Source organism: Cydia strobilella, chromosome 6 (genome assembly GCF_947568885.1).
Source record: "Cydia strobilella chromosome 6, ilCydStro3.1, whole genome shotgun sequence".
In the NCBI taxonomy this organism is placed as follows: Eukaryota; Metazoa; Arthropoda; class Insecta; order Lepidoptera; family Tortricidae; genus Cydia; species Cydia strobilella.
This window is the reverse complement of record NC_086046.1, coordinates 12,039,186-12,058,359: the sequence shown is the minus strand read 5'-3', so window position 1 is coordinate 12,058,359 and position 19,174 is coordinate 12,039,186. Positions and strand designations below refer to the sequence as shown.

The 19,174-nt window shown below is 36.3% G+C and overlaps 1 protein-coding gene across 5 annotated transcripts in view; it reads right to left on the bottom strand.

Annotated features, from left to right (window-relative positions):
- LOC134742480 (RNA binding protein fox-1 homolog 1-like) overlaps positions 1-17,010 on the bottom strand; it is an 89,186-nt gene extending 72,176 nt beyond the window's left edge. For all 5 annotated transcript variants that reach the window (XM_063675680.1, XM_063675682.1, XM_063675679.1 and 2 more), the window contains exon 1: positions 16,706-17,010. In XM_063675680.1, the coding sequence (XP_063531750.1) occupies positions 16,706-16,717 (12 nt within the window). In that variant the 5' untranslated portion in view covers positions 16,718-17,010. The remainder of the gene's footprint in view (positions 1-16,705) is intronic.
- Positions 17,011-19,174: the final 2,164 nt, after the last annotated feature.

Genomic DNA, 19,174 nt, shown 5'->3' with positions numbered 1-19,174 from the left:
GTTTGTTGATTTAATATGTGTTCAAAACGCGAACGTTTTAAATGATATATTACTTTGTATTTAGACTACTTTTGTTTAAGAGTGAAACATTAATTTCACTTACATTTAATCTTGACACAAGTCTCACTAAGCCGCTTACAGCTACTTATTTTTAACTAGATATTTTTATAATTAATATTTATTAGACATGGTACATAATTTAATTTCAATTGTAATTGTATTGTTGTTTACGAAGTACCACTGTATATATCTTGTATATATATTGTAATTAATGTTCCCAATCATACAGTACATCAACAGTTATCCGATTAAATAACTACCCTGTTACCGAGTTGTTTTTAGGTGTAGGTATATCGGGTGAAACAGAATGAGGGACTTGTATGAGTAGTATGCAAACGGGGAATTGTTTAGGCTACGTACTTTATTTTTCACTTATTAATCACGTTAATATTTCTAACCGTTTTTGAGATACAGTTTGTTAAATATTATACATATAGTGCAAAAAGCCTTATGTTTCAATCCTAGCAAGTAGATCCTATGAATGACATAGACACGTGTCAATTTAAAATGTAAATAACTTTGTAGGGTTGTCACTGATATAAAAATATTTCACTATATTTTGTTTCACTTTTTAATCCAGCTTTACGGTTATAATAACTCGATTGTAGATCACTTAGATAACACTATCCTTTCAGCTCAGTCTCTAGAAATGTTTCACCGACATTAATACATAAATAAGTAGGATATAGCCCGCAGATTTACACAGATCACCACATTAGGATATCATACAATTTGTTTTTTAACAGATGTTAAACAGCTGTCACAGAAACGTGAGAAAATGTTATTTAAGTTGAATTTTTATACTATATTACGCAATCGTACGTATTCAAAAAATGCTTTTTTAGTGGTCCATTTCTAGGCTGTGCGAATCTCCCTGAGTTATTTTAAATGATATATAATATGTATACATATATGTATCTATATACCTATATTATAGGTAATCTATCTCATATCTTTTTACGATTAAACTACACATTAAAGAGATTATGTAAAAATTAAAGATGCATGTACAATCGAATTTAAACTGTTGTGAGACATACTAACATTAAATCATTTTACGGTTTAGACTCACTTGTTTTAGTCACTCGCGCGACATGTTTCGGAGAGCCTAGGTCTCCTTTCTCAAGCACTAATAGTGCGAGCAGCGTTCACGACGACCGTGTATTGCGTACTGCCGCCCTACCCATGTTGTAAAATGTCTTTATGGTCTCGTTAATATGTTATGCCTAATCTCCATTAAATCTCGATGAACTTTACTGTCCCTTCTGGTAGGTTCTGTTATGCAAAAGCAGTACTAGCTTTTACCACGGCTTCGTCCCCTTAATAAGCGTGTGTTTAACGAAATACGAGTGTAGGTCCTTCATCCCGGCAAATTCACGAGAGAAATAAGAGCCAGGCTAACGAAAGCTAAAGCAAGTAAACTCAATGAAGCGGCAACACCATACGTGTATCTTATCATATACATAGGGTGTTTTCTAATTGGATGTATTTAACAAAGGATGTAATATGTACTTAAACGAGTTCTCAACAAATTAGCCGCTAACTGCTAGGGTTTATAAATATGTATATTGTTTCTAATGGCGTTATTCATAAACGTCTGCCAAATCTAAGATGCCGTTGGTAAAAAATCTTTTTAATTTAAGATTAGTAGTTATAGTTTGTCAAAGGACTGTCTTATTTTAAACATAGACAGAGATAATCATACTATCTCTGTCTTGGACTAGTACTAGCACCCAAAAGAAAAGGATGAGTATAGTTTTTTTTCTTATTTACTGCCAATTTGGTTTGACCAACTATAAGTTTAATATTATATAACGTGATTTTTTTAGAAATAAGGTTTTTTTTTTTATCGTTTGACTCTAATCTCTCTATCCGTCATTTTGACATTTTGTGTTTGTCAGAAAGAGACAAAATCAAACAGAGGTTTGCTGAGTTTTATGATTAAGGTGGTAAGATATTAGGTAAATTTAACGCAATGTTTCTTTTTACAGTTAATCTCACCATTTAAATCGAAGGCAGGACATGACGAGGAAAATCTCATTATATCCCGGAAACAGTGAAAACCCGTGTTAATTAGAAACATTTTTTTTGTAAATTAACTGTAGTAAGTAATTAGGTATCTACATTATTCAATTAATACGTCCAATTTGGAAATACCCTGTATGAATATATTATGAATATACATTTTGACATTTTTGACTAATGGTCGGGGAGCCCAAGAGGGGATTTTTGTAGTTACTCGAGCGCGTCAGCTTAAGATATGACTGGTATCTTGCTACCCAGTGGAGTCTACCTTTACCAATTTTAGCCGTCTATGTTGAGCAGTTGGTTGGTGGGGGGTTGGTGGTGGGTTCAACAAACCGTTTAGCAGATTGTGGATTTGGTCATTTTATTCAAATTAATGTTATAATTGTGCTATTACTAAATCTAACAATTATTTGTACGCATTTCCTTAATCTGAACTATCTAAAGGTTTTAATGTGGAAATCAAGCGATTTGGGCGTCGAAATTGTAGTCGTCAGATTAAGTAAATGCGTACAAATAAGTATCATATTCAGTTATAGAAAAATTACAGCATTAACTTTGACCAAAACGACCAAATCCACAATCTACTCAATGATTTTTTTAACCCTCCACCAAAAAAGAAAACTTTATGTAACCTTTTTTTATTCTTATCATCTAATCTTTCGATTCCAATCGGTCTCTGCGACGCTCGAGTAACTACAAGTTTAGCATCGCCGGCTCCCCAGCTATAAGTGTCGGTGAATAATTAACACTCCTTGGTTTAGTTTTCGTTAGCAAATCAAGGGTTGTTAGGCAGCCGAAATAACTATTCACAAACTAGTCTTATCGCTTATAAGCGCGCTAGCTAAATCCTGTCGGCGTAATAAACGTACCTACAGAACTCACTTTCATACTTATAATCGTAGGAGGATTATAATAACGTGATAGGATTAATACTTAGTATTCATCACTGCGACTGCTTCCGCGAGACGACGACATTTTACAAATATGTATTAGGTTATCATATGTTTTATCAGGCGAAATATGTGTGAAGCAGTTTCATGAGATAAATATTTGTCTGATTGATGGTGGATTGATGACAGCCATGTATAATGTAATCTTAACTTAAACATAAAATTTGAATAATACGAATCACCACCACAAACAATTTGAATTGTTAATGAAATTAAGTAGCAAATAGGAATCACATGTAAATAAGTGTAACACTGCGCCGAGCGTAGTAGAAAGACTAGGAAGTTAGAAAGCAACAAAAGGGTGAACAAGATAAGTCGATTTTCCGCTCTCCCGGTTACTCCAAAATGAGCGAAATAAGTAACTCATTAACAGCTTCAACAAGGCTGTGTTACTTAAAAACATTTAAATTAATTTGTAACTTTCACGAGGCATGTACAATGGAGACCGCCATTAAAAGCGGTAGGGACCCAGCCAGCAAATTAGAAGGGAACCTGGAGGCTCATGGCGCCTATACATACTCGTAGTGTCCGAGAATGGAAATATAATGCCATCATTACAATAGGCATAACAATAGAGAAGACGACGAGTAACCAGACAAAATTATCTTGGGCTTAAGAGGACAACTCGATTTAACCTTACTCAACTAGGTTTAACGTTTATTCTCACATAATATTGCCTTCACTGTACCCAACTCGGATTATTATTGCCTAACGATAAAGCGACCATGCGAATAGAGAAGAGACATGTAAATATTTTATCGGTAACAATCGGTAATAATAACTAAAAAAAATCCTTCCACACCGAGGAGGCAGGAGTCGAAAAGAATGTCGCAATTTCTGTCACCGCGAGATTTGCTGAAGCACGTTTTAGCATATAACAATTTTATGATATACTTTTTGCTATGCTATCTGCGGAATAGACGGAAATTAAAATAACACTACTTTTGCAAATTATATTTTTTATAAAATAAACCGTAAATATTATTTATGGTCAACTAATATTAACCCAAAATAGACAATATGAGCAATACAAACACTATAATACATTTAAGTAAGAGTACTCAAAGATTTTTTCGCATTTCAAAGTTGGCATCTCCTATAAGTAGATGAAATCTGACACACCTACCCTAGATGGCGTTGGCGACACCATTTGATATTTAACAATTTTAACACACACACACACATATATTAACATTAACCCATTATACCTTTTCATTTTTATTTTATTCCGGTGTAAATTTACTGTTACTACAAAATTTACTATGACAGTAACCCTCTATACCAGTGGTTCCCAAAGTTGACTGGGATCCGTCCCACTTAACAAAACCGGCCAAGTGCGAGTCGGACTCGCATTTCAAGGGTTCCGTACATTACACAATTTAAACAATATATTTTTTATGTGAAACGTGAGTGAAATGTCTTTAAAAACCCGTAAACCCGTCGGATCAAAAACTAAGTAATTAAGTCAGACTCACGCTTGACTGCAATTTATAATAGGTTTTCCTGTAATCTATAAAAAGAAGTAAAGATCTATTTTGTGTATTTTTTGGTCATTTTTTGCCTATTTTCTTGAATAACTTCTAAATTGTTTATCCTAAAATTAAAAAAATATATATATTTGAGATTATCACAAAGAGCTCTTTTATTTGATATATGACACGATATAGTTTGAAAAACTTTATTTTTTAATTTTCTCATTTACCCCAAAAGTGGCCCCATGGTTAAAATTCATTTGTTTACGTTACATGTCCGTCTTTGGGTCACAAACTTACATATGTATACCAAATTTCATCTTAATTGGTCCAGTAGTTTCTGAGAAAATAGGCTGTGACAGACGGACAGCCAGACAGACAGACGCACGAGTGACCCTATAAGGGTTCCGTTTTTTCCTTTTGAAGTACGGAACCCTAAAAACTGCCAAATTCGGGACCCATCTCTTGGCCGTCTTAAAAAGGGGGCATAATATTAATGTTAACATTCAGATTCTCTAGTAATTTCAGGGCCCACTAAATATTTGCCCGCGACCCACCAATGGGTCGCGACCCATAGTTTGAGAAATGCTCTATACTATTATCTTTGATATATAGGTAATATATATCCTTAGAATATTGATTGACACGTGTAACGAAGTGTTACTTCACGTCAGTTACACACGAAACACACATGATCATTAAAGCTACAAAGGCGGCGGCGTTAAGACGATAGTCGCTGATGTTGTCCTTGAGCGCCTCAGCGTCTCTGTACCCGCACCCCGCTCACTGCGATCGTACGTGAATGTACCACAACGAGGTTCAAAGAATAACCTACAGCCCAGAGGCGCGCGGTTGGCGCTATACTCGTATTTGTGTATCTTTTGCAGATATTTTGTCGTTTGAGTATGAGTAGATCATGCGTTTAGTGGAGGTCGTAAATTATAATAAAAATATATTATACTTTACAAGCCTCAATTAGTTAATTGGTGTTATATCTGTTTCTTACAAATAAATACCTAAGTCAATTCGACAGATTCTTAGCTAGGGCTTGGTATGTGCTAACTTGAGGCGTACAGTGTGTTTATTTTATAGTTATTTTTTTTATCCGTAATAAATAAATATAAATAATGGCATTTAATAGTTAACTTATAAAATTAAGTACCTACTACCTAGTCTACGGCTATGTATGGTGAACCCCCGTGGACGTCAGCTGCTGCTCCGTTGGTGGGTTGAGGAATGGCAGCCAGCGAAACACGCAAAAAAAATATTGTCATCGCCTCCCGCTTGATACTTTGTCAGATGATAGTTTAGATGCTAATGTGAATGAAAAAAATTGTCAGCCTGTTGTATCTTGGTGGACCGTCAGCTGGTCACATGAACATGTAAAAAAAAATCTTTTCAGTCATCGCATCCCATTTCATTATACTTTGTCAGATGGTAGTTTAGAATTTAGATGATATTGTTTGTAAAACAAATCGTCGCCCGGTTGTATCGCGGTGGAAAGACCGTCAGCTGTTAAAACATTATTGTTAGTTTAAAATAATATTAATTGATTTAGCCGTTAAGTAGAAATAACCAAAGTTAGCCGCAAAATGGCCCGTTGTATTATTTTTATTACGGTGAAACAATAAATTTGAAGAAAAAAATTAAATGTTATAATTGTTGAACAATAAATAAAGATTCATATATATTTTTTTCATAATTTTTTTGTTTACCCATTTAGAAGAAATACGCTCTAGACCGTAACAGTAAGTAAATATATAGTTTCTGAATTAAAGAGGTATTATTTACCATTATAATAATTTAATAACTCCATGAAATGCAAGGTCTATTCGTATCTGAACAAGAAAACATTTGTAAATACGGACTAACTATTGCGTTATAGCATAGGTACTCGTATTATCGTTGCGGTGGTAAGTAGTACGTTTGATATTTTCCTTTCGCCTTAATTTATAGTTACGCAAAAAAAAACTACAGGCCGTTTTGGTCTTTTCACTAAACGGCTTATATCTGGATAATGCCTACTTTCATTTATGATTAGCTTATAAAATAATATGAACTGACTCTTAGTTGTCACTGTTCGTTTTCATCATCAACCACCACCAACATAAATAAATATCTATATACAACGTAAATTGATAGCCTAGATTAATCAATTAATTATTGTTTTGTTAGGAATCGAAATTAATTAAAAACGTAAAAATGGCAACCGCGCATGTTAGAAAACTTTTATTTTTATATTTCAAATGAAGCTTTCTCAAACATAAGTGGAAATATTTCGTAATAATAGGCTGCGAAGCATCGTGTTAAGCGCGCTAAAGTGCGTCAGATCAGAACCAAATCAACTTTCTGCAGTTATTTAGTCTTTAGCCACAATAACTTCAATTTTATTGCACTTGGGCTCAGCACAAGCATACAGAGTACAAGGAAGGCACGGAGCGACGAGCGACACAGCCTCCTCGTCTCAAAGCTAGCACACGACTGCCGGCCACGCTTTTTTCGAGATACATACGTACGAAATGTTAAATAATATTCGATTTCTTTAAAAAAATATTATTTTTTAACATTATGAAACGATGCATTTGTAGTGCCTGTTAAAACATTTACTTTAGTTTAAAACTAACTTTAATCGAATAAACCGTTTGGGAGATATAAGCAAAGTTAGTCGCAAAACGGCCTGTCGTAATGTTCCTTTTATGGAGAAACTATAAGCCACAGGGAAAAAGTCAAACGTTAGGAATGTTGTACATAAAATGTAGATTAATATAATTTTTTTCATATTTTTTTATTGAACCTTTAAGCAGATATATACTCTAGATAGTAAGAGTTTACGGCCAACAATAGCGACTAGCGCCTTAACAGACAAGACTAAAATATGGGTCCCTAATAGTCAATTTTGGACCTTAATTGAATCTCTAGTCTGTTTAAATCGGAGGAAGGTAGTTTTTACTGGACGCAATATTGTACCTTCGGGAAATAAGGCGTATAAGGTAACAACATAATAATAATGTATGTTAATAAGATGTTCAGAGCCCAAAGTACAGATATTGTGCAAAAATAAGTCAACATATGTATTGGCACTAATACATAATTACATAGATATATATACCTACAAGAAATCACGTCTGTATTGGTATATTCTACAAAGTGGGCAGATCACGACCAGACATTTCGTTAGGACTGCGAACGTTTTACTTTTTACGTCAACGTAAATCCTAATATAATGGTTCTTTTGTACGAAAATATCACAGCGCGCGATATTTTCCGTTGACGTTATAAAAAAATCTACCTATATTGCCTACCATAACAAGGTCCCATCAGTACAGTTCTACGTACGAATAGTTATCTACGTAGGTACATAGAACAATTTCCCAGGAAGACTGTAGGTGTGCGACGGAAAACAGGAGATTTGTTGAACTGTAATAGAATGCCCGCCGACTCGGTTCTCAACCACAATAGGTCACGAGCTCTCGATAATTGCCCGATTTGACATCGGTCTACCGAACGGCCATGTAAGGACATAACTGCGCGCCATGACACATGTTAAATCTTGTAATTACACATGGTTATACGGTAGTAAACAAGCATTAAGTACCTACAATCTTATCGCCCTAATCGGGTGTTCGTCTCTGATATTGTAAAAGGTAGGTACGGTACGACTAAGTAAGATGCATGTAAAGGAGTTTCCAGCAAGATCCCATAGGTATAGGTAACTGAGACTACTGAGAGGATGAACCTGTTGATGTTATTGACAAGCACATACATCTACTCTATTATACCGAGTCAGTGTGAAATATGTACTATACCCACTTGTTCCCGGTGTCGTTGCCGCCTCGGTCAGGTTGGGCGGGAGAAAATGGGAATAAGTAGGTAACTACATCTCATTTGTCACAACTTGTCAAGCATTTGAACGCATCATTTTTTTTCTAAAACCCTATATTAAACTTTTTTATTGTTCGTGGACGTAGTCCGGTACCAAGCCCTGAGTAATAATAACAATGTCTTACGTAGTGTCCGTGAACTTGTTAGGTTAAGCAAGCCGATGGGATTCGGACGCCATGGGCATTTTGACATTGATATGAGAATGAATTAAAACAAGATTAATAGCACGTTTTAAGCCGTAGGTATGGTTTGCAAAGATTACAGACCTACAATCAAAAATTACCGCGTATCATTTTCTTATGTTTTTAAGGTATCCGAATGTTACTTGGAGTTAGAGCTCTTACTAGTCTTATTACAATTCCTGATATCTTAATTAAAAATTTACTGTATCTGTACCTACCTCTAGATATTCCACAGATTAAGTATACACTTAGGATAGGGCTTACCGAGTTAGGTTAGCTTCAACGATCCAGGAAAACTTGTATTTAATTCTGCATCATCTGTTACCTGCGTTAATCTTTACAGGTGAAAACGAACTCCAGGTAAGCGAACATTTCTTTTGTTGTAAAGAAGTTACCTACTTAGTGCAGACACATTCAATGCCAAACGGATCCCTTGCATCGTAAGCAGGTAGGCACACATTTCAAAATGGTGGATCGTCCGTGAACTCGAAAGATGTTGTAAATATTTTTATCCTTATTAGCGGCATCTCCCCGCCGGCCGCGCGCGTTCACCTTGAGCCTTTGAACGGGTTCCAGTTCTAGTAATCTGCCCTTACGACTCCGCCCAAAATTTGAACAAAGGAACTAAAACATGCTGCTATTTATTTTAGCAACAGAGCAACTTCGAACGCAGGTAGAAACGGGAGCGATTTTGCATATCTTGCGTAGGCTGGCAGACGAGCAAGCTACCCAATTTAGTTCCGGATGCTTATTTAGGTGCCTAGGTAGTACCTAGTAGGTACCTCTTGTTATTACCAAGTTTGCTGGGCAAAGTTAGTAATTTATGCAAGTTTAATAACTATTCAGGCTCTAACTCGTTACATGTTACATATGCTATCTAATGTTTAACTTAAGGCTGACTTCCCTTACCATTTTACAGCTTGTGTACATTTGTGGTCTTTGATTAGTAATTTAGTTCCTGTTCCTACTCAAGATTAAACCCTAAGTCTCTAATATCCACTCCGTTATTTAAACCTTCATAGGCAGAGATGTAAGTATAAGCATAGAGTAACTTATACTAGAGCGGTACTGTCATAGTAAATTTTGTAACCCCAGTAAATTCACTGCCATCTGTCGACACACTTTAAAACTAAAAATAAATATTTATAAAAATACGATAAAATGTATTTAAATATGGATAAATGATTTTTTTTATTTGCATTAATTATTTTTATGATTTTGACCCATGTTCTTTCACTGATATGCGTTAAATTGTTAAATAACAAACGAAACCGTCAACGCCATCTATACGACAGTAAGCCAAAGCTAGTAGCGCCCTCTGAACGAGAATCAAATTTTCTTGATTTTCGAGGCACGTTTTTTCCTTAGACTGTATACATCTATTACGGAGTTATATCTATCTTTGGTATAAGTGTTAGGTTTTATTCAGATTATTTTGGTCCTGCGTAAGATAACGCAGATAACTTTTTTTGAAGTAGGTACCTAAATAGGAAAACCAACCGCATAGGAACCCAACCCCAAAAGTAGGTCGCTTGCATCCTGTTCCACAAGTTTCTATTAAAGGTACCTACCGTCCTTAGGTACCTACTAGTTCTTCGGGGGACCGGTACCTAAAGTCGTCGTCAATAGAACTTGCAAATAATGTAAACAAATCATTTTACCTTCATTACTTCGTAATCTCGCTCTTTAAAAGGACAACCATGACCTTATCAGTACTATATTATATGTACTAAAATATTTTATTTATAATAAATTTTTAGTTAAATTAAATGTTAATTATTAATAGGTATTTCAGGGAAAATAACGTTCGTAAAAATGTTAGGTTATGTTATGTGTCAAACCAAACGCTAACAAAATCTGTCATATTTGTTTACCTACATTATTTGCAAGTTCTATTGATGACGACTTTATATAATGTAGGTTTTAACACCATGGTTACGAGACTTACGAGTACCTATATTAGGATCAGATTAACCACTGGCTGACCGATTTTTAAGAGGCCGTAGTCGATTTTGGAGCAAAAATTTTAAATTGATAGATTTAGTCGTTGAAATTATACACGTTTTGTTACGTAATATCTAAATAACAAGTATTGGTTTCTATTAGCACGTTTTCTCATCTTGCCTTTTAATAATGAGGTCGCGAGCGTCCGTCACCGGTAATATATGAAGAGAAGGGGCAGTTTTTAAAAATTCATCAAAAAATTATGGTAGTAAATTATACAAATTAATGTATAAGAATAGTTTCAGCAAATGTTGTAGATTGTTCAAGTATCCAAATTACGTTGAAATTAAGTCGATTTTCAGAGAAATTGTAACTTGTTTTGAAGTAATTTCTGGAGAAAATTGAATTCGTTTAACTTTCATTTCCTCGAACTCTAAGTCATATAACAAAAATGTAATCTGATAAAGGTGAAGTACAGAATATGTGTAATACAAATTTACCATTTTTAGCAGTCCAAACTTTACGAAATTTACAAATAAGAGCGACAAAATCAGTGCTTTACGCGCGTTTACTTAAACGTCCTTCAGAAAAAAAATCATTACTAATTTAGTGAGTCTGTTTTCAAAAAATTGATCTGATAAAAGGCAAGATAAGAAGACGTGCTAATAGAAAACAGTATTTGTTATTTCAATTTGGTAACAAAAGGTGTACAATTTCATCGACGAAATCTATCAATTTTACATTTTTGCGACTAAAATCGACACCGGCCTCTTAATAGGCCGGTAAGCCTCACGCTACTGAGCGATGCGTGTCGTAATTTTTTATTATAAGGGATAGTGATTCTAACGAAACCCCAGTGTAACTGATAGGTATATCTAGTCTATTTAACCATCATTATCACTAATAAATAGCGCTAACTACACTACCCATAGTTTTTTCCGAGTTATAAATGTGAATAGTGAGATAGTGGCATAAGGCGGTCGTCACACAGCTCCGCATCTCGCAGCGGCATCCGTTGATGCGTTTTTTAACTTTGTATGTAGAATCTTGATTTTGTATAGAATAATTTTTAAGAAAAAAAAACCGACTTCAATGGGGGATGCCGCTGAAAGTTCGCTTATTGTTGATGGTGCACTCTTATAGATTCCAGACAATGAAATGAAAAAGACAGCATCTTTTGCCTAATTATGTAGAAAAGGAGGTAAAACCACCCATTTTTCTAGTAGCATTTCGTTTTTGTAAGGGTCGCAGTTCTAACCTAACCTACTTTTTTGATAGCATTTCGTTTCTGTAAGGGTCACAGCTCTAACCTAACCTACTTTTCTGATAGCAGTTCTGTTCTGTGAGAATCGCAGTTCATAAAACCACCCACCCACCTAACCCACTTTTCTAGTAGCATTTCCGGGTCCGGGTCTGGGTCCGGATACGAGTCCGGGTCCGTGTCCGGCTGTCCGGGTCCAAGTTTGGGTCAGAGTTCGGTCCGGGTCCGGGTCCGAGTTGGGGTCCATGTCCAGACCCGGGTCCGGGTCCGAGTCCGGGTCCAAGTTTGGGTCTGGGTCCATAAGGAAGAGAACAAATCGCCAAACGAGAACTATGTGTCATTGAAGAGTTCCATTCTGATCATCATCAGCACTTCCATCCACTTTATCAAATGTCACTTTTTAAAATGGAAATGCTGGATTTGTTGATAAAAATACAAAAATCACTATATGTATGCCTTTCACAATTGAGGAGTTCCTTCGATTCCTCATGGATCCCATCATCAGAACTCGAGCTTGACAAAAATGTTTCTTGAAAACCTAACTTGCTTAACAAACATAACGAAGAGGACAAATCGACAAATGTGAACTATGCGTCATTGTAGAGTTCCGTTCTGGTCATCATTAGCAGTTCCACTTCATCAAATGTCACTTTTTTAAATGTAAGTGCTTGATTTGTGGATGAAAATACTAAAATCACTATATGTATGCCTTTAACATTTGAGGAGTTCCTTCGATTCCTCATGGATCCCATCATCAGAACTGCTTTTTGACAAAAACGGGACCAATCTGTATGTATATATTTATAATCAAAATAAGAATTTTCAAAATCGGTCCAGAAATGACGGAGTTATGGAGTAACAAACATAAAAAAAAACAACCGAATTGAGAACCTCCTCCTTTGAAATCTTGAAGTCGGTTAAAAATCGCATGGTACGACACACTGGCTCCGCCTCGACGCGCGAAGGTGCGAGACGCACGACGACTCGCGCGCTCGGACGGAGACGCGGTGCGTGCCGCAGGGTATGTCACACCACTCACACCGAGCTCCGCAGTGCCGTACGGATTTTAGTGCAAGAAGGACGTAGACGCAATGGATATCGACGTCGATAAGTTTATTTTTAACCGACTTCAAGATTTCAAAAGGAGGAGGTTATCAATTCGGTTTTTGTTTTTTTTAATGTTTGTTACTCCATAACTCCGTCATTTCTGGACCGATTTTGAAAATTCTTTTTTTGATTGTAAGTATATACATACAGATTGGTCCCGTTTTTGTCAAAACGCAGTTCTGATGATGGGATCCATGAGGAATCGAGGGAACTCCTCAAATGTTAAAGGCATACATATAGTGATTTTAGTATTTTCATCAACAAATCAAGCACTTACATTTAAACAAGTGACATTTGATGAAGTGGAACTGCTGATGATAATCAGAACGGAACTCTTTAATGACGCATAGTTCACGTTTGGCGATTTGTCCTCTTCGTTATGTTTGTTAAGCAAGTTATGTTTTCAAGAAACATTTTTGTCAAGCTCGAGTTCTGATGATGGGATCCATGAGGAATCGAGGGAACTCCTCAAATGTGAAAGGCATACGTATAGTGATTTTTGTATTTTTATCAACAAATCCAGCATTTACATTTAAAAAAGTGACATTTGATAAAGTGGAACTGCTGATGATGTATGTATGTATGTATGTAAACACTTTATTGTACATAAGACAGATTACAAACACAATAAAAGAACATAAATATATACAATGTACAAAGGCGGACTTATCCCTATAAGGGATCTCTTCCAGTCAACCTTTGAGCAATTGAGAATAAAACAATAAACAGATCAAGATAGACAAACGAACACTATGAACAGAAAGTAAATTATGGGTTAATTATTACAAACGTAAATAATTAAAACCTGTAATCTAGAATATAAAATAAACACATATATATATATATATATACAATACATATCCATATAAACACAAATATATACCTATAAATATATATATATACATATATATATATTATCACAACTAAATAAATGATGATCAGAATGGAACTCTTCAATGACACATAGTTCACGTTTGGCGATTTGTTCTCTTCCTTATGGACCCAGACCTAAACTTGGACCCGGACTCGGACCCGGACCCGGGTCTGGACATGGACCCCAACTCGGATACAGACCCGGACCGAACTCTGACCCAAACTTGGATCCGGAGAGCCGGACACGGACCCGGACTCGGATCCGGACACGGACCCGGACTCGGATCCGGACACGGACCCGGAAATGCTACTTGAATTTACTACATTATTAGGCAATATTATAATAATTAGGCAATTAGGCAAAATTAGGCAAAAGATGGATTAGGATAATTAGGCAAAAGATGCTGTCTTTTTCATTTCATTGTCTGGAATCTAAGAGTGAACCTACAAAAATAAGTAAACTTTCAGCGGGATCCCCCATTGAAGTCGGTTTTTTTTTCTTAAAAATTATTGAAATTGAAAGTCGTCCAAAGTTACTTATTCGAAATATTGTTTCTATTTAATTCCAAATCTATTTAGTTTTATAGTATCGGTTTTAATCATAATCGAAATATAAGGAATTCTTATAAAAGTATAATTAAAGATTGAAGTAGTAGATTATTACTTACTTGAGTGTAAGCCAAAGCTGTTCTTCCGCCGTAATAGAACGTCGAAAATTTGTGTCCGCGCCAGTAATAATCACTCCAATTTTGTTTAGCAAATAAACAAATGACGCGGTTAACATACGGGTGCAATTAACATTTTTTTCTTCGTGTTGCCTTAAATCTTAGTAATCTCTAGCAAAAGACCCATTTATAGGTCTGGTTTGTAAATAGGGATGTACCCGGTGTCTTCTGCGTTTTATGACTCGATTGTACAAAAACCAAACTGAAAGTATCACCGCAGCGTTCCGAATAAGTTCCGTTTCCATTTTATCGACAAATAGTAACTGTCTTTACCTTAGCGTTCGAATGTGAAATTAACGCGAGACGGAAGTAACGCGGGACGGGAGATGCGGATAAAACTCGGACGTTGGTGCGTTGTCTCCGCATGCGAGTCCGTTGCTCCGCGTCTCGCAACGAGACGCGGCGGCAGTGTGACAACCACCTAATTAGCTGGTCAGACTATAGTTTCTTGCATTTTACTAAAATCCTAATTATTTTGTTAGGTTACAGTTAGAGCCGTTAGAGGTACCTACTGTACCTACCTAGGTACCTATAGGTATTACGAGATTAATAAGATCCAATATAGATAAACCGCTAGTAATAACTTTAATTATAACAGTATGTAAAGTAAGGGAATCTATTTCTGCCAACAAACTGTTATACAGTTTGGCGGATGTTGTACCTATTTGAAAATATGTATGTCGTTTCCATGAATAAATGCTTTTTTTTACTTAAAGGCTATTTTCAACCTTGTCACAACAATCTCATAATAAAGTTAGCTCTTACGATTCCATAATGATTGTGGTGCAGTTCGAAATGGCGCCAAATCCAATTTACATTGGTTAGTTATACTAAAATTGGCGATTCACAATCAATCCGTGAAATGTTGGTCAAGCAAATCTTGTCAGTAGAAAAAGGCGGCAAATAAAAAAAATGTAGGCGCGAAGGGATATCGTCCCATAGAAAAATTTAATTTCGCGCCTTATTCTACTGACAAGATTTGCTTGACCAACTATAGGTTATTTACCTATAGCAACATGGAGTATTAAAATAGGTACAGTTACTATAGGTAGGTATAACAGATTCGCAGATAGGTTGTGCTCAGGGTCACCCAGCTTTACCGTAGCAATGACTACAGACCAATTTATTGCAAAGTTCAAGTCAAAACAGTAGCACATAGTGTAGGCAGGTACCTAAGTACCTTTCATTGATAAATAGGAAGGTACCTATCATAATTTGAAAAGGCGATAGAAAATGGTAACATTCAATCAATCTTTCGCGTGTTTTAGGTACCTATTCCATTTTAATATAAATGTCTTATTTTCTCAGTTCTAATAAATCAAATTGGCGCCCATCATTCACCCTAAGTGAAAATCGGTATTTATCGACATTCCATTTACCGGCATTGCCGACAGATGTGATATCGCGTAACATTATTGTATGTTAGGTAGATAGCAAAATAAACTTTATTATGTACAGACCTACAGACATTATCTGTATTCTCGTGACAATATGGTTAATTATGGTTATAAAGCTATTTTAAACTCCTATGAAATTATGGCGTTTAAAATAACACTGGCACAGTCTGTGCTATCAAATTCGCTGCCGAGTTAGCTTGGTCTGATTCTAGTTTATCCTTGTGAAAATTAGCGCTTACAGAATAAGTTGACAAATTACTTGATGCCTATTTTCTGAAGTTATTAAAAATAAACAACATGCCTAAATATTATTCTTATTATGGTAATTACAATACCTATACCGGTTACATACATTATTACAGATTATAATATTATTATTAACGAGAATGATATTTAAATAAAATATATTATCATTAAATTCATTAATATTCAAGAGACAGAACAACGTCCAGTGGTAGAAGGCAAAAGTTATTCATTCATGCCACAACAAATTTTAAGAGGCGCCCTCGGTAGATTGATAAATTCCTGTCATGTACATGATTTAATCGAATCAAACCTTTATGGTAGTATATCTCAAAGTTACCATAAATTATACGAATATAAAGCGTATCATCTACTGATCACAATGTTAAAGAACCAGAAGGCAAGATTGTAATATGTAAAGGACGTTGTATAAACAAAACGCATCTGACAATAACGACATGCGCCGTACTATTGTGCGCCAATATCCTATCACGACTTCAGATGACTTGAGATAATAATAACTGGCAATGTCACCTCGATTGTACGATTTCGTTAGATAAAATACATTGATGTATACTCACAGGATAGTACATCCCCTGCGGCGGCAAAAAAAAGGCCCCTGATCCCCACAGCTTGCCGTTTGTATTTGCTTTGTGTTGCACAAAAATACACTCCACGTACGCCTCCGAGATGGGCGTCGACTTCACAGCACAAACTCTTATAAATTCGAAGCAGTCATGAGTATTTTATGATAATTGCTACGATTATTCCTAAAAATAATCTGGCTTGTTCAACTTTTTAGGTTATTTAGAAACAGCGCAGAATAACGCGCTGAACACTGTCGCGGTTGGTGTCGATGTGCTGTGACTGTGCGTTAAATGCAACAACGGCGTGGCTCGCCTCACTCACACAGATGCCACGAGACGCGACAGCGCTCGAACGCGCAGAGTGCGAACGAGACAGCCGAAAATATTTCGGCTTCGGGCTATTAGAGTGAGATAGTGATATATGTCGTACTCCTTGACGTTAGCAATCATGGACGGTTGGACAGATTACAAATTTCTCGCGCTCACGTTGCTTTTTTGAACTTTGCGAATGGCGTTTTATAATAAAAATAAATCATTCTTAAAAGTTTGTTGGTAGGTATCATTTATATGAGACGAAAGTTGTTAGCAATTTGCTTAGTTAATTTAAAACAAAATATGGAGATATTGGAGATATACCTTTTAAAGAAATAAATTATCTATGTCAAGGTATTTGGCATACACCTGTAGATTTATAGTATTATTTAAATAATTACGAAATAATTATACAATTACATTATTATTTCTCAACTTAAATGCCCCTATTGATTACCTAAGTTCATAACACATGTAAAAATTATAAAGTAATACCGCGTTGGTAAGTTCTTAACGGAGAGGGAGAGAGATGCTGCGAGCGACCCTCCCCCTAGTTCGGCGCTCCCTGTCACGGGCCCGAGAGCGTTCGGATCAATGAATCGCTCCAGGCCCCCCGGTCCCGGCCGGCGTCATCCCTACATTCCTCCCTGCGCTGCGCTCCGAGCGCCCTCTCGTGGTCGTCTCGTGACTTGAATCATCGTCGCTGATCAAGTGATCACAATGCCCAACTAATTATATCAATTTACGTCGCACTATGACGAACTTTGACGATTGTAAATTTTTCTCATACATCAATTTTCGTTTTTGGATGTGTCTATGTGAAAGGGACATTTCGCCTTATCTCTTATTTGTGCGAAATTTACTCGTAGATATAATTTTATAGTTGCCTACCTAGGTACCAGCTTACACTTAGGTACCTATACCTATCTACCTATACCTATAGATGTAACAGACAAGAATATATATTTAATTAAAATCTAAACTAATTAACTAACTTAGATTTATAATTAATATTTCGTTGAATTGGCCAATTTGATTTAATAACATTAACATTATATGTAATTGTAATTTTAATAGAGCGAAGTGGTCGAGTGGATGAAGTGGATCTGATGTCCGACTTTCACGGAGGTAGCGGGTTCAAATCCTTACAATGAGTTTTTCGGAACTTATGAACGAAATATCATTTGATATTTACCACTAGTTATTCGGTGAAGGAAAACATCGTGAGGAAACCGACATACATCCGCGAAGAAATTCAAAAGTGTATGTGAAGGTTGTGAAGTCCCCAATCCGCGTTGGGTCAGCGTGGGGACTATAGCCCGAGCCCTCTCGCGCATGAGAGGAGGTCTAGGCTATAACCGCGAAAATCTAAGTTTGCAAATTGCGGGCATCTTTCTCTGTTACTCTAATTACGCCTTCATTGGAGTAAAAGAGAAAGATCCCCGCAATTTGCGAATTTCGGTTTTCGCGGTAGGCCCGCTGTGCCCAGCAGTGGGACGTATATAGGCTGTGTTATTATTTTTATTTCTACGTCTTTCCCATCACGGAACAAAATGGTGTTCCGGACCTTTAGTAGGCGTGCGCGGAGCCGAATCCAACACGTAGAGCCCTTTTGACACTTTAATGAAATGTAAGGGGTGTACCGAGCGGATGCTGCCCTTGACCTTTTTTGCAATATGAATAAATCTGTACTATTTGTGCTATTACCCCACAAATTCATGATCCCGTATTGGAGCCATGTCAAGGCCTCAAGGGTAAATGCATGATAAAGCACTAAGAGCCGTTGTTAAATCTGTGGTTTTTTTAGGGTTCCGTACCCAAAGGGTAAAAACGGGACCCTATTACTAAGACTCCGCTGTCCGTCTGTCCGTCTGTCTGTCTGTTCGTCTGTCTGTCACCAGGCCGTTGAACCGCAGCAGCAGGCTGTGAACCGTGACAGCTAGACAGTTGAAATTTTCACAGATGACGTATTTCTGTTGCCGCTATAACAACAAATACTAAAAAGTACCCTCGGTGGGCGAGTCCAACTCGCACTATATATATTTTCAAGAAAATTTTATCTATATGCATATCCATGATTTCCAATTGATGTTCTTGTCAATGACTATGCCGAGTTTTTTTTTATGTAATAGGAAGCAAACGAGCAGACGA